The sequence below is a fragment of the Brienomyrus brachyistius genome, chromosome 11 (genome assembly GCF_023856365.1).
Source record: "Brienomyrus brachyistius isolate T26 chromosome 11, BBRACH_0.4, whole genome shotgun sequence".
Lineage (NCBI taxonomy): Eukaryota > Metazoa > Chordata > Actinopteri > Osteoglossiformes > Mormyridae > Brienomyrus > Brienomyrus brachyistius.
Window position 1 is genome coordinate 2,772,952 of NC_064543.1, and position 26,992 is coordinate 2,799,943.

General features: G+C 40.7%; 2 protein-coding genes across 3 annotated transcripts in view; both read left to right on the forward strand.

The window, feature by feature from the left end:
- The window catches only part of lgr4 (leucine-rich repeat containing G protein-coupled receptor 4), a 37,237-nt gene extending 19,502 nt beyond the window's left edge, over positions 1–17,735 (forward strand). The window contains exons 4-18 of the mRNA XM_049030243.1: positions 664–735; positions 3,154–3,369; positions 3,524–3,595; positions 6,473–6,541; positions 7,407–7,478; positions 7,719–7,790; positions 8,093–8,161; positions 8,430–8,501; positions 8,613–8,678; positions 10,549–10,620; positions 10,949–11,020; positions 11,878–12,003; positions 13,512–13,606; positions 13,945–14,001; positions 14,146–17,735. Coding sequence (XP_048886200.1) covers positions 664–735; positions 3,154–3,369; positions 3,524–3,595; positions 6,473–6,541; positions 7,407–7,478; positions 7,719–7,790; positions 8,093–8,161; positions 8,430–8,501; positions 8,613–8,678; positions 10,549–10,620; positions 10,949–11,020; positions 11,878–12,003; positions 13,512–13,606; positions 13,945–14,001; positions 14,146–15,449 — 2,506 coding nt within the window. The 3' untranslated portion in view covers positions 15,450–17,735. The remainder of the gene's footprint in view (positions 1–663; positions 736–3,153; positions 3,370–3,523; positions 3,596–6,472; positions 6,542–7,406; positions 7,479–7,718; positions 7,791–8,092; positions 8,162–8,429; positions 8,502–8,612; positions 8,679–10,548; positions 10,621–10,948; positions 11,021–11,877; positions 12,004–13,511; positions 13,607–13,944; positions 14,002–14,145) is intronic.
- Positions 1–26,738, forward strand: part of LOC125751447 (coiled-coil domain-containing protein 34-like) — a 112,891-nt gene extending 86,153 nt beyond the window's left edge. The window contains exons 2-9 of one of the 2 annotated variants that reach the window (XM_049030268.1): positions 21,412–21,460; positions 21,637–21,870; positions 22,528–22,666; positions 23,169–23,276; positions 23,556–23,714; positions 24,653–24,788; positions 25,245–25,485; positions 26,346–26,738. In XM_049030268.1, the coding sequence (XP_048886225.1) occupies positions 21,644–21,870; positions 22,528–22,666; positions 23,169–23,276; positions 23,556–23,714; positions 24,653–24,788; positions 25,245–25,477 (1,002 nt within the window). In that variant the 5' untranslated portion in view covers positions 21,412–21,460; positions 21,637–21,643 and the 3' untranslated portion in view covers positions 25,478–25,485; positions 26,346–26,738. Of the gene's footprint in view, positions 1–21,411; positions 21,461–21,636; positions 21,871–22,527; positions 22,667–23,168; positions 23,277–23,555; positions 23,715–24,652; positions 24,789–25,244; positions 25,486–26,345 lie in introns of those variants that run through there. The other variant, XM_049030269.1, reaches the window with a different exon arrangement.
- Positions 26,739–26,992: the final 254 nt, after the last annotated feature.

Sequence of the window (26,992 nt, forward strand, 5' to 3'; positions counted from 1 at the left end):
CCAATTCTGGATTATGAGGAGTTTTCATATGACATTCGAACTCCGAATAAATTTGGCACAAATTGTGGATGTTTTTCTCAGGATTCATATCTGCCTTGTGTTACACCAAGTTAACTCAGCTCGTGAACATTTCCGAAGCATGCAAAGTAGTCCGCCTGTCGTAATGCCAAGTATATACAGCATGCTCTTTGTGTCCCGAACATATTTTTTCGTAGCATCTTGAACAGATCAGTCTCTACAATGCTTGGCTCAGCCATAGCCATGTGGATGACATACAGTCAGCTTTCTGAGAAAGGCAGGTCCTGGCCAGCATGAGGATAGGATGAACACCCATAAGCCTCCGCTCTCATTATACACCCCTGTAACAACCATTGCTTCTGCACAGAAAGGAAAACAATGGACTTTAGTGCACTGTAGCGATACCCAAATGGACTGATAAGGGAGAGGAAGACAGGTAAACCGGCTGTGTTCAGTTCTTAGCACAGTCATGTGACATTGGCAAGAAAGGACCAACGTAGTTTTGAATAGCCAGCAGTCAATCCATCAAATGAAACTGACATCTTTATGCATAATGGGAATCGTTGGTAATCGTCAATAACATACATAATGGTAATGAAAGGCAGGGCCAATGCTGTGACTGAAGACGTGACGCTGTCGTTTCAGGATGTTGCAGAATAACCATCTGAAGACTGTGCCCAGCCTGTCCCTAAAAGCCCTACCCTCACTCCAGTCTCTGTAAGTTATCTGACAACGCTCACCACTTCTGTTGGCTCCTGGGGATCCAACAACGTGGCTCCGGGCTCTCTGTTAGCGTCGTTTTCATAGGAGCAGTGCAGGGGACAAAGTTCTATGGCTGCTTCAAGCTCTGCTCGCCAGGCATTTTCATTTGTGTTTAAAATATCTTATGTAGGTGATTATTCTGTCATAATGTTACTGTAACTAATTCTATTGTTGAAAATTGTCATGTAAGGCACAGTAAATGTTACTCTGATGTACTCAGATTTAAATATTTTAAGCAGTTTTTTATTGTTCTTGCATTCTGATGAAGTACCTTACATTACTCTCCACGTGTTTACCCAAGAAACATGAAGTATTCATGGATTTCGGGTTGGATAATGAGTTGAAGTAGGAATTGGTGGATCTTAATGATAAAAAACCAACATGGATACCTAATGAGCTGTTTTCTATGTATTCATGGCTCAATGCTATAGGCGGTTCTTTTAAATGCACCTGAATGGTATTTATATTCGCCCACTGCTAGCCAATGAGTGTGTCCCCTGTGCATTGTGGTCTATGGGTTTGTGCCTCTCATCCACATAGCAGAATGGAAGCTGGGCAGCCTTGATCCAAAAGCAAGCATTCATTCATTATCGCCCCACCAGATCTTCTCCAAACCAGACTGCATGTTTTTGCTCCCCTTCTTTGTCCCCCTCCTCATGGCAGATGTCTCTGCCCCTCCCCCGAGAGCTTCAGCTTTATAGCTGGAGTAATATGTTTTGGCAGACCAAAGCTAACTTTGTACCAAGCCTCTGAGAGTAAGCTGTCTGTCAACACTACTGTTTTGTTCATTCTGGCATGGACTGAGAAGGGATTTTTTTTTTTAAATGAGAAAGCAAGAAGGAGGAGAATAAGGATGAGCAGAAAGTAGGAGAGTTTGAGGAGCAGGAGTATCCCCCAGGCTTTTTTAGACAAATATTAAAACCCTAATATGCTCGCCAGATGTGGTGGATTCCAGTCTCAAGATAAACAGCGTTATTATTGTTGAAAACTGACTGAAAGGCTACATTTGGCAATGGGCTTAGACTGATGTAGCAGTGTTCTTGTAGTAAGTAATGCTTATTATTCTTAGAAATGTATGGCCTTCTTTCTGGAGAATTTGAGAAATGGTTTTTTTTTTTCTACTTCTTGAAGAAATGGTTGGTGGTTTAACCCATAAGGAATTCGTTCCTGTTGCACTGCATCCATGGTTTGAACGTGGAGCACGTCCACCTTTTCATCTCCCAGCTTCCATCGAAGTAACTCCTCACAGAAAGTGTCGGATGGGAGTGTTTCTTATTTATGTACTTTGCAACTGATGAACGCGAACGAATGAATGCGATATGATAAGCGCTGATGTCACTAGTAATAATTTGGTCATAATTTAGTCTTGGTGATATCATTACTTAACATCAAAAGAATGCAAGGCTTCTCTTTAATTGAAAACATCCTCATAAAGTTTTTCAAAGCAGTGAAGCATATGTTGTGTAGAAATTTAAAGATCAGTGGTAATGCCATTATCATTATTTAGATATATATGTTTTTTAAATCTTAATGACAATCTAGCTATTTCAAAACAAAATCCTTTTTACATACTTTGGAAAATTGGAAACATACAGAAAAATTAACTGGAAATCTACAGATGTGTCAAAATTATATAATTCCACAGTTTTGAGGCTTAATGTTCTGAATGTATCCTTTTCCCCCAACATAGCATTCCTAAGTAGAAAAAAAAAGTTTGGTGTGTTTTTAAGAACATGTTTGACAGTGTTTTGGAGTCCATGTCCTGTTTAGGGGAGGAAATCTGTGTCGCCCTGCTGAGAGGTCATTATGCCGCAGGGAAAAGAAAATGCTTGCCATTCACAAGCAGGAAATCATTTGGCTTCGGTTTTCTGGCAACGATCATCATCCTTCATTTTGGTGGGGCAGCAGAAACCACTGAGGCAGAGATGTGTCTTGTCCGAATCCACTGCTAGGGATTTCATTGCACTTAGATGCTGAGTAATACTCTGTCTGAACATACCTTCTCAGTGAGGACAGAGTCCCACACACATGTGAATGTCTATTTCAGGTCATATGACAGGAGCCATCATATTAGTAATCTGGTTTTTACAGAGTAAGATGTACAGGTGATCATAATGATGATATCTAAGGTCAGGCAGAAATATTTCTATCAGCTTTTGGTATAAACCTTATAAACTCTATATTGTAAAAAACTTGTTGTAATTTATGCATTTTACACTAAATAATACTATATTGCTCTGGGAATATGTTTTTATTGAGTAAAATGTGGTTAAGTACAGTGGACTGAAGCTCTGAACTTCGCATTTCCTTAACCATCTGCTTAACTGCAGTTGCAGTTATGACCACGGCCTAAGAGGTGTCACCTTTTTACAGGCGTCTGGATGCCAACCACATCACTGTGGTGCCAGAAGACAGCTTTGAGGGTCTGCCACAGCTACGCTACCTGTGGTTAGATGACAACAACCTCTCAGAGATCCCTGTTGGACCACTTAGCAACTTGGGCAACCTTCAAGCGCTAACCTTGGCCTTGAACTGCATCTCCTACATTCCTGATAATGCCTTCGCCAATCTCTCCAGTCTGGTGGTTCTGTTAGTTTCTCTTCATGACTCTCTAAGTTATTATTATTTTTTGGAATTTTAAACCATAGAATATATTTGAAGGCATGTGTCTTTTAAGATGAGTAAAAGTAAATCCGAGCTAGGAGCGATAGATATGGAAGCTAACCATATTTTTCCTTATAAGGCATTTGCACAACAATAAAATTAAAGAAATTTGGAAGAACAGCTTGAATGGACTGGATAATCTAGAAACGCTGTAAGTATCTCAACATCAGTTTTTTTTTAAATAATTTGATATCTGTGATTGATCGGGCTGTGATCCATGTTTTAAGAATTGTCCGATATGCACAACAAACATCTCTTACCACTTGGTCCTATTTTTTTCCATTTAGCTATGTTCTTTACCGCTAGATTTTGAATTGTTTAGACAGCATATCAGAAGCGACAACGGCAACAATGCAATCTTGGTTTTCCCTGTGGGTGATTTTAATTCATTGAAATGTATGGTCTGTCTAGTTGCTATTAGGTTGGTAGAACTATGGATATGGTTTATTTTAAATGAACCTTAGGTTCTTCTCGTGGCATTTCGTTTTGCTAAACAATTTAAAGGGAATTAAACCAACAGCACCAACACTTCTCCTGCTGGGGGGTTTTGCTGTAACTAACAGATTACAAGCACAAATTGTTTTTCAGAATACATTTTTGAATAATGTCTTTTTTAGTCTTCCATTTTTATATGTAATCCTTCTAAGTTTAAGTTCTGGGTTTAAGGTATTAGAAAAACATGTCACTCGATGCAATAATCTCCGTCAGTCTGGGAACTGTTGGGATAGTTTAGTTTCTTCCAAAGATGATGAGACAGAGCTCAGTAGGACATTATTTCTTCCTCACTGGAGCAGGACGTTGGTGTATCAACTTCCTCCAGTAATTTCTGCCAAGATAAGTACTGTGTAGTCCGAGATTGCTATCGCATTTCCCCTTTTCTTTTTTCATTTCCTCCTGCAACGCAGTGGATGTAAACATCTCAACATCTCCAGCCTGGGGTGGTCAGAAAACATTTAGTGCCCCTTTTTGCAAAAAATGTATTAATTAAAATGTGATCATATTTCAGATTGTATATTGGATAATTCATTCAATAGAATCATCTGAATTATAGAAGGTGTCTGATTTCTGAGGCCTGGAACCAGTCCATATACTACTAAATAAAGTGACTTGATTAACTTGTTCAAAATCATGACCATTGCTTCCATCTCCACAATGTAATATAAAAAGAAACCAAGCCCTGTACTGGTTCTATGTACTTAATTCTAATACCAGCATAACATTCATTACCCATCTAATTTTCTATCAACTCATATATTTTGGTGCATTTTTCAGCCAAGGCAGAATATTATCTAACATGACTAGTGAATAGTGAATATATAATACACATTACACCGTAGAGTAACCAATGTTAATAATGGCTACTGTCACCTTAGCAGAAATAAGTATAGCCATTACACTTGCTGTAATTACTGGTTTATATTTTATTAGACTAAGCTAATCTGTTTTTGTTTTATTACAGTTGTCTTTTTTGCATAACGCTTCCCAGCTTTGGCTTCATCTCGCAGACAGATGGTCTGACATTGTCTTGCAGAGTTAACTGATACAAAGCAGCATTCATGGTTTCTTCAATGGCAAGATCCTGATGCAGAAAAGGACCCTCATACCATGACATGCACCGTCATGCGTGACTGTTGGTGTGAGGTTTTCACCATGGAATGCAGTGTCTGATTTGCACCAGACATAACACGGCCCTTGTCAACCAAAAAGTTCCACTTCTGACTCATTTGTCAATAGTCTTTTTCTAGAACTCTTAGAGGCTTTTTTGGCAGGCATAAGATGAGCATTCATGTTCTTCTCAGTGAGCAGTTTCTGACCATGCATCCCATTCTTATCCACTGTCATTTTAAGCAATTTCCTCATCTGAGACAAGACAGGTCTGCAGATCCCTGCATGTTCTAATTCTCTGTGACATTTAGACAAGATGACTCTAACTGTGGTTTTGTGGATACACATCAGTTTACTAATGGCGCTGTAACCCTTTCCAGACTAGCATAATCTTTTTGAAGTTTCTTTTTATTTTGGAATGATGAATTTGCGTGCTGTCAGCTTCGCTTTGATTGTATGCATCAGCATTAGTTTGTTTTATTTTGAAGAGGACTGGCCCAGATCATGCCTGTTTGTTTACTGAAGTATTTAAAGACCTGAACCTAATAAGCTTTTGCTCTAATATATTGGAAAGAGATGATCCAGTAGTGTAAAGAAAGCGTTTTTATTCTCAAAATCATTGTCCAAAATCGTAATCCAAAACGCAGGGAGTTTATCGTGGAACTGGCAAAGTCACAATATTAAAATCCGTAGTGCGAACAAAGGAAGTGCTGTGTGCAATGTAGAAAAAGAAAGCAGACTAAAAGCATCCAAGAAATGAATGGTTAGTATGATTATAACACAACAGGGGTGATAAAACTTCTGAGAAATAGAGTATGGCCATGCTGGGTGTCACTGAGGTAGAGTATGGTCATGTTGGGTGTGACCGAGGTAGACTATGATCATGTTGGGTGTGACCGAGGTAGAGTATGGTCATGTTGGGTGTGACCGAGGTAGAGTATGGTCATGTTGTGTGTGATCGAGGTAGAGTATGGTCATGCTTGGTCTCACTGAGGTTGAGTATGACCGTTCTGGGTCTAACCAAGGTAGAATATGGCCGTTCTGGGTCTCACCGAGGTAGAGTATGACCATGCTTGGTGTCACCGAGGTAAAGTATGACCATGCTTGGTGTCACTGAGGTAGAGTATGGCCATGCTTTGTGTCACCTAGGCACAGTATGGCCATGCTGGGTGTCACTGAGGTAAAGTATGACCATGCTTGGTGTCACTGAGGTTGAGTATGGCCATGCTGGGTATCACAAAGGTAGAGCATGGTGATGCTGGGTGTCACCGAGGGAGAGTATGGCCATGCTGTGTGTCACCTAGACACAGTATGGCCATGCTGGATGTCACTGAGGTATATATCATAAGTATATCGAGGAAGTATGTCGAGTATGCTAGAGGATGCAGCTGTAACACAGTTGTTTCTTGCTCTTTCATTTTAGAGATTTAAATTTTAACAGCCTGGAGTCCTTCCCAGTGGCCATCCAGATGTTACCCAAACTGAAGGAACTGTAAGTCTTCAGTTATTCATTGCTAATCATTCTATGTTCTATTCTTATTTCTTTGCTGTTTTGTAAACATTTGACAAAGTGACATGTCACTTTCATTGATTGAACTGGATATTAACAGAAGAATTCAGTGAAATTGAGTGCCTCACCCCATAATTCTGCACTGTATAAGTAACTGGAAGATTCATGGAGAAAATGCTGTGTAAAATACTTTTGCAAAATTATAGAACTGGATATTTACTGGGTAAATTCTTAAAGAACTTAAATTCTTGTCAGTGGTCTAACTTGTACACACACACACACACACACACCATACACACGCAGTTGACAGGATAAACAAGCACAGGCTGTGCCCCTGTTTATACACACACCAGCATCATGCGTACTTCATTAAATTAGATGGAAATCAAAGATATGACCTCTGCTTTTCATGAATGGGCCGTGAAAATGGCCCTAAGGTTTGAAAGAATTGCCCATGTGAGGTTTTAGCCTTTAGTCCTCTTATTTTTACCCTCACTGGAGGTGCAGGTCAGAGTTGGGGAAACACAAATGAGGGTGCAGTCTCCTGTCAGTGACCCAGTGATTCCCAGCATTGGGCAAATTAAGTAAATATTTACTGATCAGTTATCGTGGCCAGGTGCAGGACCTCTCCCCATCTTCTCAAAGTGGGAAAATGAAATGTAGAGATGTGCAGTAATTAATTTCAGCAAATAATGGCTTTTCAGTTAATTGCTGAGAACATTCCTTTGGCCCTGTGTGACAGCATGGCTATTCTGTCTATATACAAAAAGAGAGATTCACTTCTGACTGACTATTAATGTTGTTAGCCAGTGGAATCATTGACATGTGATTTTTCCCAAATCTCCAGTGGATTCCATAGCAACAACATTGCAGTGATTCCTGACGACGCATTCCTTAAGAATCCTCTTCTTCGTACCATGTAAGAATTTCTTAGCCTTCAATTAGATTAAGAAATATAGAATTAGATTTAAATAAAGATCAGTATTTTGAATTGTAATTGCTATTACTGATTACATTGTTGGTGGACAGGAAGTAATCACTTGAAAGTAGAGCAGTCATTCAGAATAGGGTATTGGGTTCATTTCCTACAAGCACAGCTGGGTTCGTCCTGAAAAGCATATTGCTTCTCTTTTTTCTTCATCCGACTTCTCTTCTGCAGACACCTGTATGATAACCCTCTCTCCTTCGTGGGCCACTCGGCGTTCCAGAACCTCACAGATTTGCCTGCTCTGTAAGTCTCCAGAAGACGTGAAAGAAGAGGCCGTGAGTGTATAGAGGAAAGAAAGCTGTAGGGAGAATAGCGTGTCCGTTAAAATTTGCTAAGAGGTTTATGGGAAATGAGGTAATTTTTTAACCAGAATAGCTAAGCACATAAAAAAAATCCCTAGTTATCTATTAAATTCGCAGCCTTGATGCCTGGGTGACTGCAGTGATTTGTAGAATGTTGTACTAATAAGTGGTATTTAATGAGAAAGTGGATCCTTTCATGTTGTTTCAGATGGCAGACTTACTGATTCCGCACATTTCTTACAGGGCTCTGCGCGGAGCCAGCATGCTGGAAGACTTTCTCAGCCTCACTGGGACCAGCAATCTGGAGAGCCTGTGAGTCCAACGCCCCCCCTAAACCCTCAAGCTCTTTCTGTCCGGCGTACCTCCTCCTCCTCATTCTAGCTCAAGCTGGGGGGCACATGTCATACTTCAGCTTAAACACCCACAAAATCTTTGTATCTCTGTACCTTTGTTCAACCCACACAAAACACAAGATGCACGGATGCACTGAAGCTGTAAGGAACTGCCAGTTAACATGTGGTTTCAGGGTAATGATACATCATGTTTCGTTTATAACTGGTTTCTGCTGGGTCTTTCTCAGAACACTGAGTGGGACTAAAATCAGTGCCATTCCCTCTGCGCTTTGTGAGGACCTCGGCTTGCTTCGCGCGTTGTAAGTCAAGTTGCGGTCTGACCGGAACACCCCCTCAGCTGGTGTCAGTGGAGAGCAGTGGTTGGTAAATTCTGTCACATGCCTTAAAAACGTCTTTCATCCTTTTACAAGAGACCTGTCCTACAACAAAATTGAAGAGCTCCCCAGCTTTCAAAAGTGCTTCAAGATAGAGGAAATGTAAGGTTTGATTCTTGTGTTTTTACTCTTTCTTTAACTGATCCAGTTGAACAATTTGTATTCAGTATTACAGAAATGATTTCTTACTCAGCCCTGACCTGCAGGTCAACCATCGTAGATTCAGGCATAGATAAGTAGCTTCAGGCATTAATGAGAATATGCACGTATATACAAATACAAATGCTACCTTTTCTCTTCTGGTTAATTTTACAGGAGTAAGTTATTTGGACCTGTGCTATTCGAATCAGAAGTCCAGAAAATTCAAAAATACAAACCAAGATTTTGTTTCAAGCAACCAAAAGAGGATAAAGTCAGAGATTACTCCACTGGTTTGTTGAAACAAAAATGTGGTCTGGATTTTTGCTGTCTGGACCTGAAATTTCCATCTCTGGCACGGGCACAGATGTCTTTGAAACCTATGATCATAATAGCACACCCACAGTTTCTTCACTGTGCTTTTACCAGAGAAAAAACTGATAGCAAATAACAAAAAAACGAGCTATGCAGATATTCTTGTATTGGTTCCGTTATTTGAGTGCATGATAACAATCCCATTCTTTTAAAATGACTTCTTATGTTTTTTTGAATGGAGTTGGTCAATTTTATAATAAAAATGCTACTGAATCTGCAAGAACTTAGCTGGAATCCTAAGGCACATTGAAAATGCTTTTAAAATTAATAGAGTAACTTGCTTTGAATGTTTTGGTTTTTGCTCAAAAATGTTGCATAGTCTGAGTAATACGACGTAAAACCCTTAACTTGTGTCTTTTGGTAACCTCAGAAGAATGTGGTCAATTAAAATAAGAATGCAATTGCCAGTTTTAATTTTGCTGATTCGCTCTCTGCAGTATTATGTCGTTATGGTGTTTTCGTTGGCCTGTGGTTTGTTGCCCCAGTGCCTGCATCTGAACGCATAGCCTCGCGGCACAGATTCTCAGGTTGGTAGTGCAGTCTTGGGGAAGGCATGATGACAGTCTGATGCCAGATCATTTGCCAGACTGCTACTCGTTAAAAGCAGGCTGCGCCTGGCTGCCCCTCGGGAGCCCAGCCAGAAGGTCCCACGGGGCTGCGGCGTGGTGCTGCTCTTCATTCCTTTGGCTCCGGTGCTGTCGCAGTGCGCAGTACCGCATTTGCACAGCAGGGGGGAGCCTGCTTGCATGGAGGAGTGTATAATTATGGCAGTAAATACTGCCCCACGTGAGGGCCACCCTTGGTGTAATTCTTGGCTTTTTATCAAAATACATCATATATACTCATGAAAATGTTGAATTTTACATGAATTATCAGACACATTTTTTATGGAGTTCGTCTTTTTAAATTGTTATTTGCATACACGTTTGAGATAAACTGGATTGCTTACGGGCTAAAAAACTGTGTAATGTCCTAAACCCGTGTTTCCTAACGCTGTCCTCAGGGAACCCCGAACAGTCACGTTTTTGCTCCCTCCCAGCTCCCAGCCAATCAGGAACACTGAATACCTGATACAGGTGCCCTGAGAGCTGAGAGGAAGCAAAAACATGGTCTGTCCAGGGTTCCCCAACGACTAGGTGGGGAAACACTGTCCTAAACCAAGTCCAGGGTACTTCATATATGTATAAATATGCATACACAGTGTATGATATATTGCAGTAATAGTAATGCACATTTGAACAGTGTGCAAAAATATATTTTGCTTGATAGAACTACAGTAACAAATGTATAAGGTCAAAAAATAACATAAGACGCAGCATGCTTTGTGAATAATGTGGGCATCCAAACTGAGGCAACACCCAAAGAGAGTGATGGATGCTGCCCCATTACTGTACTCAAAACGTTTCGGAAACTCTCAAACTGTCTGTAAGTGTGTAAGCACTTCCCTCCTTCTCTGCAGGTACCTCCAGCATAATGGCATCCAGCAGATCCGTAGGGACACCTTCCAGGGCATGGCGTCACTGCGCACCCTGTGAGTTTTATGGGATTTGCACTTGGAAGATATTGGTGTTTTCTCATACTGACCAGCTGGATTTGTAAAAGTGTAGTAGGACTGAAGCCTTTTTGGAAGGCTGCCGTTTTAAGAGCCAGCAAGGGGAATGACAATTATTTCTTGCACTATTTAGCCTGAGAGGTTTGCATAATTATCCCAGTCAGTGATTTTATACAAAGTTTGCAAACTTCATGTAGTGCACGCATGCCATACTGCATTGTACTGGGTAGGCACAGCCTGACAGCAATCATTTTTAATCATGATAATGCATGCGAGTCCTAATGAAATGTTTGCCTTTCTTTCTTAGAGACCTGAGTAGAAATGAAATCAAATATATTCACAAAGATTCATTCCTTTCTCTCTGGGCTTTAACGAACCTGTAAGTAACCCCTACTGCGATATGTTGTACATTGCCATCATCTGAATAAACATAACAAGATTTCTGATTTATCATTCAAAAATCACGAAAAATAGGAACAGTTATTGAATTGAGTTACTGAATTCTTTGTACTGTATATATCCTATTAAAGGCAGGCTCAGACATTAATTCTTATAATTCATATACCAATCAATATCAAGGGTATATGAGTTGTATATTCAAAGAAGCCATTCTGCACACAACTGTAAGCTCATGGGAGTTTCACTTACACAAAAATGTTCTGAGGTCAGAAAGAAAAATGATTGGTTCAGAGATATAACCAATCAGATTGTAGAGGAGGTAGGTCCAAGTAACTAGAATTGATGGGACCAACCAATCAGATGTCTTGGTCCCACCTCCTCTAGTTGCTTGGACCCACCTCCTCTACAATCTTATTGGTTATCTCATTGAACCAATCATTTTGGTTGTGCCCTTAGAACATTTTTGCGTAAGTAAAACTCCCACAAGCCTATTGCACTGAGCTGTTACTTTTGCACTTGTGAGCTTCCTGTTAGCTTAAAGAGTCTGGCTGTTTTCATCTGACTCCTTCCATTAACAAGGTGTCCTTGCTCACGGAAATGCCATTTACTGGATGTTTTTTGTTCGTTGCGCCATTCTTTGTAAACTCTAGACATTGTAGTATGTGAAAATCCCATGAAGGTGGCTGTTTCTGAGATGCTGAGACCATACTAAAGTGCCCACTGAATGCACATTCATAAATTCCGCTAGTAAGGTGGGCTATTAGCATGTGTCATGATGCATTATTCTGTCTTTATGCTCGCATTTGCTGCTAATTTGTGCCCTAACATATGTTGCAGGGACCTGAGTTTGAACTTCCTGAGCAGCTTCCCCACAGCTGGCCTGAGTGCCGTCAGTCAGCTAAAGCTTTCAGGAAATCTGGAGATGAAAGGGGCTCTTACTGCCAGGGACCTGCCCAAACTCCGGTCAGTGGCTCTTGCTTTGGGTAGGAGTGTGACTTTGCTGTCTGGAAGGTCACAGGTTCAAATCCTGTGGCTGGCAATGTAATCATATCACTGTTGGGCCATTGAGCAAAGGTTCCAAAAAATTGATCTAGATCAGTGTTTCCCAACCCGTCCTCAGGGACCATGTGGACTTTCTGGCAGGGAGCTGGGAGGGAGCAAAAACAGGGAGCGGCTGGGAGTCCTCGAGGACTGGGTGATCTAGGGACACTAGAAAAATGGTTGATTGCGGCTCTCTGACTTCCAAGATTCGCTCTCACATCTGTAAATTTGTGTGTCTTGTAGGAGAGGAACCTGTGTGTGTCTCATAGGAGAGGAGCGTGTGCGTGTCTCATAGGAGAGGAGCATGTGCGTGTCTCATAGGAGAGGAGCGTGTGCGTGTCTCATAGGAGAGGAGCATGTGCGTGTCTCATAGGAGAGGAGCGTGTGCGTGTCTCATAGGAGAGGAGCATGTGTTTGTCTCATATTAGAGGAGCATGTGTTTGTCTCATAGGAGAGGAGCATGTGTTTGTCTCATAGGAGAGGAGCATGTGTTTGTCTCATAGGAGAGGAGCATGTGTTTGTCTCATAGGAGAGGAGCATGTGTTTGTCTCATAGGAGAGGAGCGTGTGCGTGTCTCATAGGAGAGGAGCATGTGTTTGTCTCATAGGAGAGGAGCATGTGTTTGTCTCTTAGGAGAGGAGCGTGTGTTTGTCTCATAGGAGAGGAGCGTGTGCTTGTCTCATAGGAGAGGAGCGTGTGTTTTTCTGATAGGAGAGGAGCGTGTGTTTGTCTCATAGGAGAGGAGCGTATGTTTATCTCATAGGAGAGGAGCATGTGCGTGTCTCATAGGAGAGGTGCATGTGTTTGTCTCATAGGAGAGGAGCATGTGCTTGTCTCATAGGAGAGGAGCATGTGCTTGTCTCATAGGAGAGGAGCGTGTGCTTGTCTCATAGGAGAGGAGCGTGTGTTTTTCTCATAGGAGAGGTGCATGTGTTTGTCTCATAGGAGAGGAGCATGTGCGTGTCTCATAGGAGAGGAGCATGTGCGTGTCTCATAGGAGAGGAGCATGTGCGTGTCTCATAGGAGAGGAGCATGTGCGTGTCTCATAGGAGAGGAGCATGTGCGTGTCTCATAGGAGAGGAGCATGTGTTTGTGTCATAGGAGAGGAGCATGTGCGTGTCTCATAGGAGAGGAGCATGTGTTAATCTCATAGGAGAGGAGCATGTGCGTGTCTCATAGGAGAGGAGCATGTGTTTGTGTCATAGGAGAGGAGCATGTGTTTGTCTCATAGGAGAGGAGCATGTGTTTGTCTCATAGGAGAGGAGCATGTGTGTGTCTCATAGGAGAGGAGCATGTGTTTGTCTCATAGGAGAGGAGCTTGTGCATGTCTCATAGGAGAGGAGGATGGGTTATGAGAAAAAGAATTTCAGTGTGCATCATAAACACTTACTAAACCTGAATGATCCAAAATAAACTTTTTTTCTGTGTAGGACAATATCTGTTCCGTACGCCTACCAATGCTGTGCTTTCATGGGTTGTGAGACTGAGATGACAGTGACTGAGAACAACGGCAGCAAGATTATAGGTAAGAACAGTTAACTGTCTTTAACTTTAGGTATTGTTCTGAAGGACTTTAAGCCAGAGACCGTGAAAAATGTTTTAGTCTATTAATAGTAATAATTAATAATAGTAGTAATAATAGTAATAGTAATAATTAATGTTAATAGTAAGAATTCTTAGTAAGAACACCGATCAGACAATGTTTTAAAATCATTAAATGGGCTTCAGGCGAATCATGACCCTGTACTTCATAAGCAGTCATGGATGGAGGCTGTATGATTTAATCATCTACTTAGGAAAATGTTAAATCTGCATTTCCTGTCTGTGCGTAGAGAAATTAGCTTGGTGTCCTTGATGTTGCAGGTGAGGAAGAGGAAGCCGAAAGCCTCGGGTTTTCGCTGCACTGTTCTCCCTCGCCAGGTAACCAGCACATGTATCCTGTTGTATTTGACTTGTATAAATCGCCTGTAAACATGTGAAAAACATCTGAAACAGTCTCATGTGACTGTCACTTACTACTCTCCAATGGTTTTGAAAAATAGCATATTTATCTCTGTCTTCCAGGTGCCTACAAGCCGTGTGAGCAGTTACTGGGCAGCTGGATGATCCGGTTGACCGTGTGGTTTATCTGTCTGGTGACACTCACCTCCAACATCGCAGTGCTGGTGGCCACATTCAGCACTGGGGGTCTCTCCTCCCCAGCCAAGCTACTGGTGGGTCTGCTGGCAGCTTCCAACCTGCTAATGGGCATCTATGTTGGTCTGCTGGCCACCTTGGATGTCGCCACGTGGGGAGCTTTTGCCGAGTTCGGCGTACGATGGGAGACGGGACCTGGCTGTCGGACGGCGGTCTTCCTGGCCACCTTCTCTTCGGAGTGGTCTGTGCTGCTGCTGGTGCTGTTCGCAGTGGAGCGCAGCATGTCAGCCCGTCGCTGGGCGAAACAAGGCAAGGGTCGGCAGCTCAGGCTCCACAGTGCTTGTCAAGCCGCCGCACTGTTGGCACTCATGGCCAGTGGGATGGCTTTCCTGCCCCTTTTCCATATTGGAGAATTCTCCTCCTCACCACTGTGCTTACCCTTCTCCACCGAGGAGACCCCATCCCTGGCCTTTACCGTCGCCTTGGTGCTGCTCAACTCCCTGGCCTACCTGCTCATGGCCACGGTCTACATACATCTGTACTACGGTCTGGGGAGAGCGGACATGATGGAACCCCACCAAGCTAGCATGCTCCGCCATGTAGCATGGCTCATCTTCACCAACTGCGTCTTCTTCTGCCCCGTGGCGGCCTTCTCCTTCGCCTCGCTGCTTGCTGGTGTTGGCAGCAAGCCTGAGATTATGAAGTCCGTCACGCTAATTTTTTTCCCCCTGCCAGCCTGCCTTAATCCCATACTGTACATTTTCTTCAACCCACACTTTAAGGAGGACTGGTGTCGGCTGCGGTGGTGTGGCCGGGGGAGGCCCTGGACAGCGGTAATGGGCAAGGAGAACAGTGGGGCCTGCGACTCCTCTGGAGAGAAGACCTGTGACTGCAGGATGTACTCTCACTTTCAGGGCCGCAGAGCTTTGTGTGAGTGCTGTGAGTCTGTGATGTTCACCAAACCTTTAGCCTGCAGACATTTGATCAGGTCACTTAGCTGCCCGGTGCTGGCCGCTGTGACCTTTGAGCAGCCCGAAACCTTCTGGTCAGACTGTAGAACCGGTTCTGCCCAGTCTGAGTTTGCCGATGAAGAGGACTCCTTTGTTTCGGACAGTTCTGACCAAGTTCAGGCTTGTGGACGGGCATGCTTCTACCAGAGTCGCGGATTTCCTCTTGTCCACTACTCTTACAACCATTCCTCGCAACAGAGACTAGGGAAGGCACTCAAGTAGATTGTTTGTTTGTGATTGTCTGTGCGTATGTGTGTGCAAAGTGAACTGTAAAAGTATGAAAACACATAATCTGAGTTTACCCTGAGTTTAGGTTGTCTGTACATGAGTTATGTATTAAGAAAGCACTTTTCTAAGAACTATCTGACTAGACGTGACTAATAAATTTGACAGTGTCTTAGTTTTCTTGCTTACGTTGTTTGTTCCATTATTTTACATTACAAAACTCCCATCCAACAGTGCCTGCTTTTATCATTATAAAAAGTGTACTTTTAGTACTTATTTTTAATTCTATCTGATATAGAGATACTTCATAATTCACATGTCCATTTATTTGATATGACTGTGACTACATCTTTCGATAATTTAATATCAAACACAATACCGTTGTTTGGTAATTTGTCAGTCAATGAGCAGCATTTATGCGGCTGCTTGGAGGAGCAGTTTGTCTGCAGAAAAACTCTCGGAGGAAAACTCTCGGTTCATCTCGGAGGAAGTTTTTTACACTGACAGGTCAGAGTCTAATAGTCTCAGTCTCAGTGCTTGGAGGGAAAATAAGTACTAATATTTATTTTCATTTGTTTACAGACAATCAGTTGTGCGTTATTTGTTTTTTTTTCTTGCCATTTTGTTTAAGAATCTGTGTTTGATTAGAAACAGATCAGTCCCATTAAAAGAGTGCTAATCAGGGCATGACTACACAAAACTGAATAGGATTCCACAAAAGACCAGGACTAAACTTTTTTCCTAGTAATGTGTCGTAAGCGAAGTTTTTCTAGTGTACGGTTTTAGTTTATTTAATAACATAATTTTACTTGAATTAAAAATAACTTTTCAGTGTGAAATTTACCATCTTCATTTTGTTGAAAAAAAACAAGATATGATATATTTGTTATATCATCAAAAATTATTAAATATAGTAATACTATTACTGCAGACTACATAAATCTGTGAATTAGGATTTATGCTATTGTAACAATTAGAATTTCGCTGAGTAGTGTGGCAATTTTTCCCAAGTTCAAAAGTAACAGAATATTTATCTGATCTAATGGGCTTCACTGTATCAGAGCTTGGGTTTGTGAAACTTTTTTTTCGAACCAGATCATTTCACATTTGCCAGAAACTCTGATTTAGCCCATTGTTATAACAGAACCAACAAACATAACATGTACTGCAGAATATTATGTCATTTTCTAGTTTGTGAAACAAGTGAGTTAAAGCAAGGCTTAAAATAATGACCACTATCGCAAATTATTACTTTTCATGTTAAGATATTAAATAGATTCTCCACACTATTAAAATATACAAACATTCCATATATGTATTAAGGTCTAGTCAGTTGTGGTACAAGATGCTCGTACATATTCCCATAAACTTGCTTCAGTGATTTATACAGACCTTTGTTAACTCATGCAGCCTATGTGAAGACTGTGAGAGCGGGATATGTTCATTAATGTACATTTCACACTGAAGTGACCGAGGAGAATAAGCCAATAATAATATGAGGCTGGTAATTCACAGTTCAGTTTCTCTTACATGGACACAGCAGACATGCTGCATCAAGTCAGCCTGCTTTGGTACTGGAGACGAAACAGCCTCGCGAATCATGTCATTCGGTTTATACCACCATGGAAAACCATCTGGGGAATGTTGCAATAATTGTTATTTTCCTTCCTGCAACACACAGAATTGCATTTTCTCCTTTAAGTCTGATATCAGTATTTACCTGGCAACGCACTGTTTGGCTTATCTCTCTACACATTGTAGAGGTATTTTAAAATTCTTACTACATCTATAAAAGGGAAAATATAAATTGCAATGCTTTTTGAATGAGTAGAGACTATGATTTCATTGTGAAATATTTATTAGAATGGTTTGTGGCCACTTATATTCCTGTATTCATTCCAAATATATACATAACAAATGGGTTTTGAGACATCAACATTTATCTTGGAGAACCAACAAAACAGTATGAAAGTCATAACATGCTAAGGATGTTTTAATGTGTGCATGTGTGCTTTTTGTCTGCTTGTAATCGTAAAGGATTTTATTACTAATGTATTGTCCAGTCATGACAGCTACCTCTTTTAAGTGTAGTGGCTGCCAGTAGTGAGATATGAGAAAGCATGTGTGAGTAATTTCTCAAAATACGCTTGTAATGTAAATCAATCTGGGTGTACATATCACTGAATGAAATTAATGGGTAGTTTCTACAAACTGTGGAAAAAAACTGTAAAGTGTATTTTTTGTAAACAAAATCTTGCTTAAATACATATCTTCTTAAAAGTATGAGCATATTTTTTTCTTTTATTGCAGTACTCATTTACAATATCATATACAAATAATTCATCGTATGAAAATTAAAATAATCCCAAAGTTCTCATCATCATCATCATCATCATCAAATCACTGCTACTAACACACTGAATACGAGTGGGTTAGCATCAAGAGAATGCAAAGGCGATTTTTTTTTCTGGGTGACCAGTGGTGCAATTGCACCTCCTGCTGGTCAGATGAAATACTATTTGAACATTTAAGTTCAATAAAAATGAAATCATGTTGTAAAGTTATATTTGCAAATTTGGTTTGTGTTGGTCAAATAAATGTGTAATAATAACGTATTGTAAGAATATTTAATTAATTAATTTATTTATTTATTTATTTTCATAGGGGCAGCATGGTGGTGCAGTGGTTAGCACTGTTGCCTCACATCTCTGGGACCCAGGTTCGAGTCTCCGCCTGGGTCACATGTGTGTGGAGTTTACATATTCTCCCCATGTCATCGTGGGGTTTCCTCCGGGTACTCTGGTTTCACCCCACAGTCCAAAAACATGCTGAGGCTGATTGGAGTTACTAAATTGCCCGTAGATTTGCCTGTGTGACTGAATGGTGCGTGAGTGTGCCCTGCGATGGGCTGGCCCCACATCCTGGGTTGTTCCCTGCCTCGTGCCCATTGCTTCTGGGATAGGCTCCAGACCCCCCATGACCCAGTAGGATAAGCGGTTTGGAAAATGGATGGATGGATTTATTTACATATTTACCTATCCAGATAAATGACTGGTTGGACTCTCTCACCTTGTACGCCCTGGAAGAAAAGCTTTGAGTCACCCATGATGATAAGAGTTACACTCCCGCAGATACATGGGAGCTATTCTTTACAAACACCCTCCTTTCCCTTCACCCACCACCCTGACTACTGATCGTCTTCCAAGAAATAATGGCAGTTGATTCTCTGTACCCCATTCCACATAGAGTCTAACACTTCCTTCATTTGCCCCCTCGCTAAATGTGATGTTTCCAAACTCCTCTTCACTGACACATCCACTGCATACATCCTGGATCCCTGACCCTTGCATCCTGTTAAACTACCTCTTCTAAACTCTCCCTGTATTTACACATGGTACCAGCATGTCATTAACGACTGGGACATTTCCCACTGCACTTCAGCAGATGTGAGTAATTCCACTGCTTAAAAAACCCACACTTGACCCATGAAAAACTGCAGACCAGTCTTGTTTTCTGTAATGAATCAAAGCAAATCTGAAAATCTTGAATATGTCTCCTGAAAGCTGACTAGATATTAATGGTCCCCATACCATCCATACATTGAACCACCAATCCATCTTCTGCAACTGCTTGTTCAATTCAGAGTAGTGGGGGCCTGGAACCTATCCTGGAAGCTACAGGCGGAAGGCAGGGAACAACCTACCCCCACTGCAGGTTCCCACACCATAACATTAATAATCATTGATATTTTATGCATCTGAAGAACTTTTGAATTGAAGAACATATTTCGAAAACTCACTCAGTCCAGTTTTTGTTGTTTGTAAATGGCCTAAAGTCATTTTTCTCATATATTCCATATATATCCGGGAAGCAAAACTCGCTCAGTCCTCAGATAATCCAACAACAAAGTTTTGTTAAATTGCCAAAGCTCAGTAAGTCCACTGAAATTTTCTCGAAAACGTATCCAGTGGACTGAGTATGTTTTTGAAATTTACTTTTCAATTAGCTGATGCTGTAGGTTAGCTTGTTCATGACCTAATGCAGAGGAAATGGGCGGAATTAGGACAAACCGTAAGTGAATGAAGGGAAGCATAGCTGGGGAATTGTGAAGTATATTTGGTTTTGGGAATTCATGGTTTGATAATCATCAGACCAGACTGCTAAAACAATACATTACAGATGTAAAAACAAGGTTAGGACGTTTTCTTCAGCACTATATTCATTATGTTAGTCAAACGTGAAATCTTGGATACATGAGTACAAATTACTCTGACTGTAGAGATTATAGCAGGATTCTTTCAAGATTATGTTTAGAAGCTGCCGGTCATGCAAGAAGTGGATCATTCCTCTGTTTAGGAAAATCCTAAAGTCCTCAGCAGAAGCTTAATCCAAGTATCGGTTATGTGTGGGTATATGGATGTGGGTATATGTGTGATAGTAACTGCCATTCAATGCAGAAGCAGAGAAACCTATGTGTGTTACAATACAATACATCGATAGTTTGAAACTACTTGAGAGTTATATAGCTGCAGTCAATGCATCCTGTATCCAGGTGATATGTACAAAGAACACCGATGGCAGAAAGGTGTACTTAAAGAATCCTTGTGTTGAATTCCTACAGCCTGCCCCTTTAACAAAAGAAGGAGCTTCCGATGCAAGTATGTAGCTATATCAACAAGCCCTTCAATGCTGAAGGCATGTTCGAGTACATGGTCTTGCAAGCAAGCCAACGCTACATCTATTGTATGGTTGCAGGAGACAGCCTTGACTAGCTTTCTCCACTTACGAATAAAGCAATGGAAAAGGGGCATTGGATACATGGAAAGGAAGGTCTGTATGGGATAAAGTAGGGGGGAGATTGTATGCGGAGTCAACTATATACCTACATTCATCTAGCTCTAAGCAGATTACCCGAGACTCCCAAATAACCTGCATTGCAGAGGAAGTGAAATGAGCATCAACTTTCTTGGTAGAGGGGCCTCCCAAGGAAAGAAGTAAAGCTTTGCCTGGGGCTCCAGAAGAGGTAAAGACGACTCTGGCTACTTCCCTCCCTAAGTAACTTCTGCATCTCAGTTCATAGTGTGACCAGCCTACGTTACACTACAGCCACATTAGATTTTTAATGTCAGTGTGCATTTATGGTACAATACATTCATTCACTAACTCTTTATTTATCACGCCTTCTATATATTGTACAGCTGTGTCTTACTCTTTTGCACTATCTGCACTTTTGGATTAGAGACAGAACTGCATTTCTTTTTCTGAGTACTTGAACAAAACAGTTGAATCTAATCTGACGTGTCTAAGCTAATGGAGCATGTTAACATTGACTGGCAAGAATGGGTGACACCTAGTGTTCATTTCATGTACATGTCGTAGCAATTTCATGATCGCTCGAATCTAAATATCTTCCTCAAAGTGCGCACAGAATCAGTTGGTTCTAGTATTTTTACAGATATGGCATTAACTATTTTTTTCCCAGTGCCACTTGCAGCTGCTTATGGATAAGTTAATTTAGCTTTCTCGTCTATCCAACTTTCAGTTTATACTAACCAGGGTCGCCGGTAGAAGCTTATTCCTGGGCACAAGGCAGAACTTCCCGGGAGGAACATGCGAACTTCTACCGCCTCCATGGGAACCTACTCACCCTCAAAACTACTAATTTAACTTGATGTGAGGATGTTAACAAAGACTGGAAACTCCGCAGTTTTGAGTCTCTTATTATTTACAATACTGTATATCATAAGATCTACATCGAATCATTCAGATAACTCAGACAGATAAACTGGTAGCACGCATTTAACTCACAGACTGTATTCAATCTTTTTAGCTCTCATGACAACAGTGATTTTCCATCTTGCTACGTCGCCATAGTTACACCGACGCCAGGATCTCATTGTTGCTCTTCCATTGGCTGATATTTAACAACAAAGTGTGGGGCATGACGGGAAATATCACCATTCGGGTCGCCATTCCAAACTGTAAGCAACGGGGAAGGAAGAATGTAAGTAAGTAATAGATAAGTTTAAATGAGTTACGTGTTCAGTGTATCTTAATAAACTCAATATAAGACAATTTAGGGAAATACGTTATGAGCGTAGCTAATATGGAATGTTATTCAGCAAGGATGTCGGCAATATTGATATATATATATATGACATTTTCCTCTCTTTTCAATATCCAGAACCACAATGTCATCCCATCCCAAGTCCGGAGGTTGTAGTTCAACTCCTCGCAAAAGTTATGAACGGGACAAAAATCGAACCAAATCAAAGAGCATGGACTACGATTCCACGGGAGAATCTACATACTCCTTACTCTCTCCCATCTACCATGACAGCTTTGAGAGTGACCCAGAAGACCTGGAGGAGCCCGTAGCTTCAAGTGGCTCCAAGGAGAGCAACAATGACGGCTCACGGTACAAATGAATATCCTCTTTGCGCTGGAATTGGGAGGGGGGATAGTATACAGACGATATTTTCTGCAGTTTTGAGACGGTAACATTGCACTTGCATTGTAAACGCTTTTGGTAGCATTCCACAATTGTGCATTCCAGTTGTGCCAATTAATCATTTAATTTCTGTTTCACAGTTCAAACTTGCATTGTCCAAACTCAAGTTACCAACGAAAAAATACTTTGAGTTACTTCATCGGTTTCGTCAAGTCTCCATAATCCCCGGTGTTTGTAAGACCATAGTATAATGAATAGTTCCTATAATGCACAATGCTTATTTTCTGTAATATTTTATGCATCATCAATTTACTTTTTTTCAGTGTATCATGTGAAAGTGGCAGTGGCGAAGCCAGAAATTTTTCACTGGGACGGCTAGGGTGGGACCGGAGGTCATTTTTAGCTGGCGCATAAATCTAGATATAAGGGAATATTTGAGGTGCCTAAACGCTATAACTTTATAATTTAGACAGTGCTTCCCAGGTGTCTTACTGCTATAGAGAAAAGCTCCGCCTCTAAAAGAAACGGGTGTCAGTTTAGCGTGGCAGTGGCTGCCGTTTGTCACTCCCCAGATGTGCGTATGGAAAGCGGTCATTTTATCCTCCCTTTGTTTTTTCTTTTCAGTGGGAAACAACTAACAACCAAGACAGAGGATACGGCAGAGCACCCCCCACCCTCTGGACCAGCCCTAACTGCTTGGGAGAAGTGGCTCATTTGTAAAGCCAGGCAGGACCGACTGAGGGTAGAAAGGAAAACTATAGAAGTATGTGGTGATAAGGGGCGAACTGGGTTCTGGTTTTGTGTATGACATTGCATCCACTTATCATGTGGGCCTATATTGACAGTTTCACCTTCCTGCAAACTACGACTTCTTCTGGTCCTTCTGTTTCACCCTGTATTGTGGATTTTGGTTCAGTTGAGGAAATTATTTAGCTTGATTGAGTTATTAAATAAATGGCATGGAATATGTCAGTTGATGATTTCCCATAGTTTTAACCAATTGCTATATTTTGAGATAAAGCAAAATTGAAATTGTAAAAAAAGCAACAAGTGTGTATAAGTGATAAACACTATGAGGTGCTGCTTGCACAGTTTTTGTAGTGGATGATGAAACGTAATTGAAATCAGCGATTAAACATTGTGGACCTATAGGGCCATTGAAATACTGAGATAGGCCTCACGAAGTTATACCGAACACTACCGAAATCAGAATGGTTCTATTACCTGCCTGAACCCCTGTCGACGTGCAGCCATCTTTTCCTCAGGACACTGTCCTGAAAGAGTCACAGGCACTGCAGCAGAGGGAACAAGAGAGGAAGAGGATGGCAGCGGAGGAGAAGATCTATGATTGGCTGCAAATGAAACAGGAACAGGTGATTTCCGCTTGAGAAGAACAAAACCCCTGAGCTCCTGTTGTATTTAAACAGGAGGCTGAAAACAGCTTTATTTTCGTGTGTTCAGAGAAAATGTCAGACTGGGCCAGTGTCACTTCTCGTTACTGGTTTTGAACTAGTGGCATTATTTAAATATGCATAGAATCGTGCAGTGATTGTTTTGTGTCATTTTTATTGTTACCTGTTGCCATTGAAAGCTGCTGTACAGTGTACAGTGTCTGATTTTACAGTGCCAAGTTTAACGTAATTTTTTTTTAGGAAAGGATGGAAAAACATCTGAAAAAAATCAAAGAGTTAGAAGAACATTACGCCCAAGATCAGAAAAAGAGAGAATCTGAAGAAAAGGCACAAAAAAAGTACAAGGAATGGCTTCAGAAGAAAAAGCGAGAAGAAACTGAGAAAAAGCAGAAAGAAAAGGTCATTTTACTCTCAGTAACTGCAGGCAAACAACGTATCTGAAAATGAATATTTAACACCATGACCAGCTCTTCCCTCCCCCTCCATGGGGCGCTCTCTGGAAGCATCATTGGCCACCTCAGTGTGTTAAAAAGCACTATTGAGGATCCTTTCTGCCTGTCATCAGTATCTCCTTCGGATGTGCCAGCCCCCTCCCCCAAGTATAACACATATCAAGATGTCATGTCATTTTTAAAACCATCTGACATTTATTGTGCAAATTGCACATATGCCACCTACTAACTTAATTATATTTATTTCAGTAACACTTTACTTGAAGCTGTCACCTATAATGCATTATAGATACTAATACATAATGCATTATAAGGGTCAGTATAATAATAAAGCATCGCAGCATCTTCTATTGACAGTCATAAGGCATTATAGCATAGATTATAATACTTCTGAAGTTTCAGTAAAGCTCTCATCTATAATGCACTATTGATACCTTCATAATGCAGTACAGAGCATCGTTAATTATTGTATCAGCAATAGTAATGCATTATGAAGGCATCTATAGTGCATTATATGTGAGAGCTTCATAGCGCTTTCACAATGGCTATAATGTGTTTATAATGGCTTTAATAGCCATGTGTATAATGCTTTATGAATTCATTATAATGTGTTATGAATGTGTTCACAGATTCTTATAGACATGCCATTCATAGAAAACTGTTACCTTTATTTCTTCTGCATCATGTCTTTGCACTTTTATGTTTGTTCGTTTTTGTATCTGTGCACTTCTTGTCCCTCATTGCTGTATGCAGAAGAAATTCCCCAGGATCACTAAAATGTATCATATCTTTATACGTTATCATTTCTATATTATGTTGATTGTGGACACTGTTGATAGTATGTGGAGTGCCGACAAATCCAAGTCCAAACTGCATGCCCCGTAGGAGGAAGCAACCAGGACAGAGGCAGAAGCGAGAGAGAGAAAACAGAAATCTGAGGAGAAGTTCAAGGAATGGTTGATAAGTATAAAGAACAGACCACGGCCAGCCTCAGCGAAACACACAGATGGGAAGTTCACAGGTACATTTATAGAATAGTTAAAGTGGAATCGACAGGCCCAGATGCCTAATATTTACCATACAGTAAAACATATTTTTATTCTTTTACGAGTTCGCGTTTTTGCATTTTAACTTGCTGCTTAACTTTTCTTCTCTGTAATACCTGTTTCAGCCTAGAGGTTTTCTCCTGTTCTGATTATTACGTAAAAAATTTAAATCCTCTAGAGACATTACATAAAATGACATTACCATGATTACAAATGTAATTCTTGGTTTGTTGCCATCTGACATGTTTCATAGTTTTATGTTCTCTACTTGACATGCTTGTTGAATAAAAAATTAACATGCTTAGTAGACGCTTGCACAAATGTCATGTTTTATTGGCATGCCTGTGATGCAGACTCATGCATGTGAAAAGGAAACGCTTGACCAGTACGTTATGTGGAAATGCTTACAGATTTTTTTTTCTGCTTTGTAGGTTACCATGACAACCCCACCCCTAGCTACTGTAACCCCATCCCATGGAAGCCAATCCACAATCCTCCCCCTGAGAATGTTCAAAAGAAGATGGCCTCCAAGAAGAGCAAAAAGCCCTCCGGACATATCTTGTACCAACAGACTCCATCTCTCTCCTATAGACCCAAAGACACCCTCACAGTCATCTCCACAAGCCGATACAGCAGAACTTGCAGGTCTCACTCAGCTCTCTGATGTCAATGGTGAGTTAGCCAGCCAGATAGGCTAGTTTCCGTCATCACAGTCCTCTCTCTCTCTCTCTCTCTCTCTCTCTCTCTCTCTCTCTCTCTCTCTGTGGATTAGGTTTATATTACGTTGTGGGGACCACTTGACGTTGTAAGGACCATTTTCCAGGTCCCCACAAAGATCTGTGATTACAATCAAAAAACTAAAAATGGCAAAAATCTTGTATTTGGTTACTTATGGTTAAGGTCAGGGCTGGGCAATCATCATGTTGGAATTAGAGTTTTCTCCATAGAAATGAATGGAGAGTCCCCACAAAGATATAATTACAAACCTGTTTGTTTTATATGCCACTCCAAAGACCTGTGATTTGATGAAATGGAGTTTCTAAATTGCCCAGTGCGTAACGGTGAGTGTAAACATGAGTGTGTCCTGTGACGGACTACCATCCAATCCAGTGTACTTCTGCCTTGTGTCCTATGCTGTCCGGGATATTGTCTCCCCCCCCCCCCCCCCCAGGTGCTAGGTGAGGAGTTAGAATATGCATATGTGGAGGGTGCAGTGGTGTTGTGTATCTGGAAATTATAGGGCACATATTTGATAACCTTCAATCCTGCCTGTTGGTAGTAAATATTTGAATGTAAAATTATTGTGCCTGGTTTTTACATTTGGAAACATATTATACTGCACCTTCCAAGGGACTGCCAACCAGTCTAGGTGTTCTCACATTTAACACCTGTCAAACAGTTTTTCATTGATTCTTCATTACATTACTTTACCCGTATTTAGATGCTGATGTGTCTTCTGTTGTGCTCATATTTTTTCCGTTTCCGTCTGACAGTGTAACCAAAGGGTGCCCTTTCGGTCTGTTTTGTTTCAGAAAATGTTTTCCTTGCGGCACTCAAACATTTACTTTGAAAAACTCATCAGGTAATTGGAGGAGGATCCAGATCTCCGACAGTATTGTGGTACTTTACACATCTGGACATTCATTTTCATTTTGTATCAAAGTTGACATGAACAACAATGCAGTAAACCACACGCAGTGGCTTTAAAAGGTAATTCACTTGTTACATTCCAGTTAGTTTACAGTGTTTTTGTTTTTAAGGATAAAAAAAATTTGCTAATTCATTTTTGAATCTGTCACTCACATTCATATGTGAAGCTTTCAATACATAGGATATTTTAAGAACTGAAAAAATTTTACAAGTTGGATGTAGATTTTGTACTGATTTCTTGATCAAATAACCAAATAAAGATTTTTTTCTTCAAACTGCATTAATTCCAGGAAAAAGTTTTTTCATATACAGCTTTTATGTTAATTGATTTTTTTGAATATGTAATACTTAATGCATTGTAAATGTTCAGAAATGCATCATTCTTTTCTATTCTACACAATAAAGTTGTGTTCAGTGATTTTTGCTATTGTAAGCTATTGTACCTTACACATAAAACATAAGTTTCAATTAAAAAAACCCAGGTTTTTGACTAAATAATAATAAAAATGTTTTTTTTTATGTTTGTTCC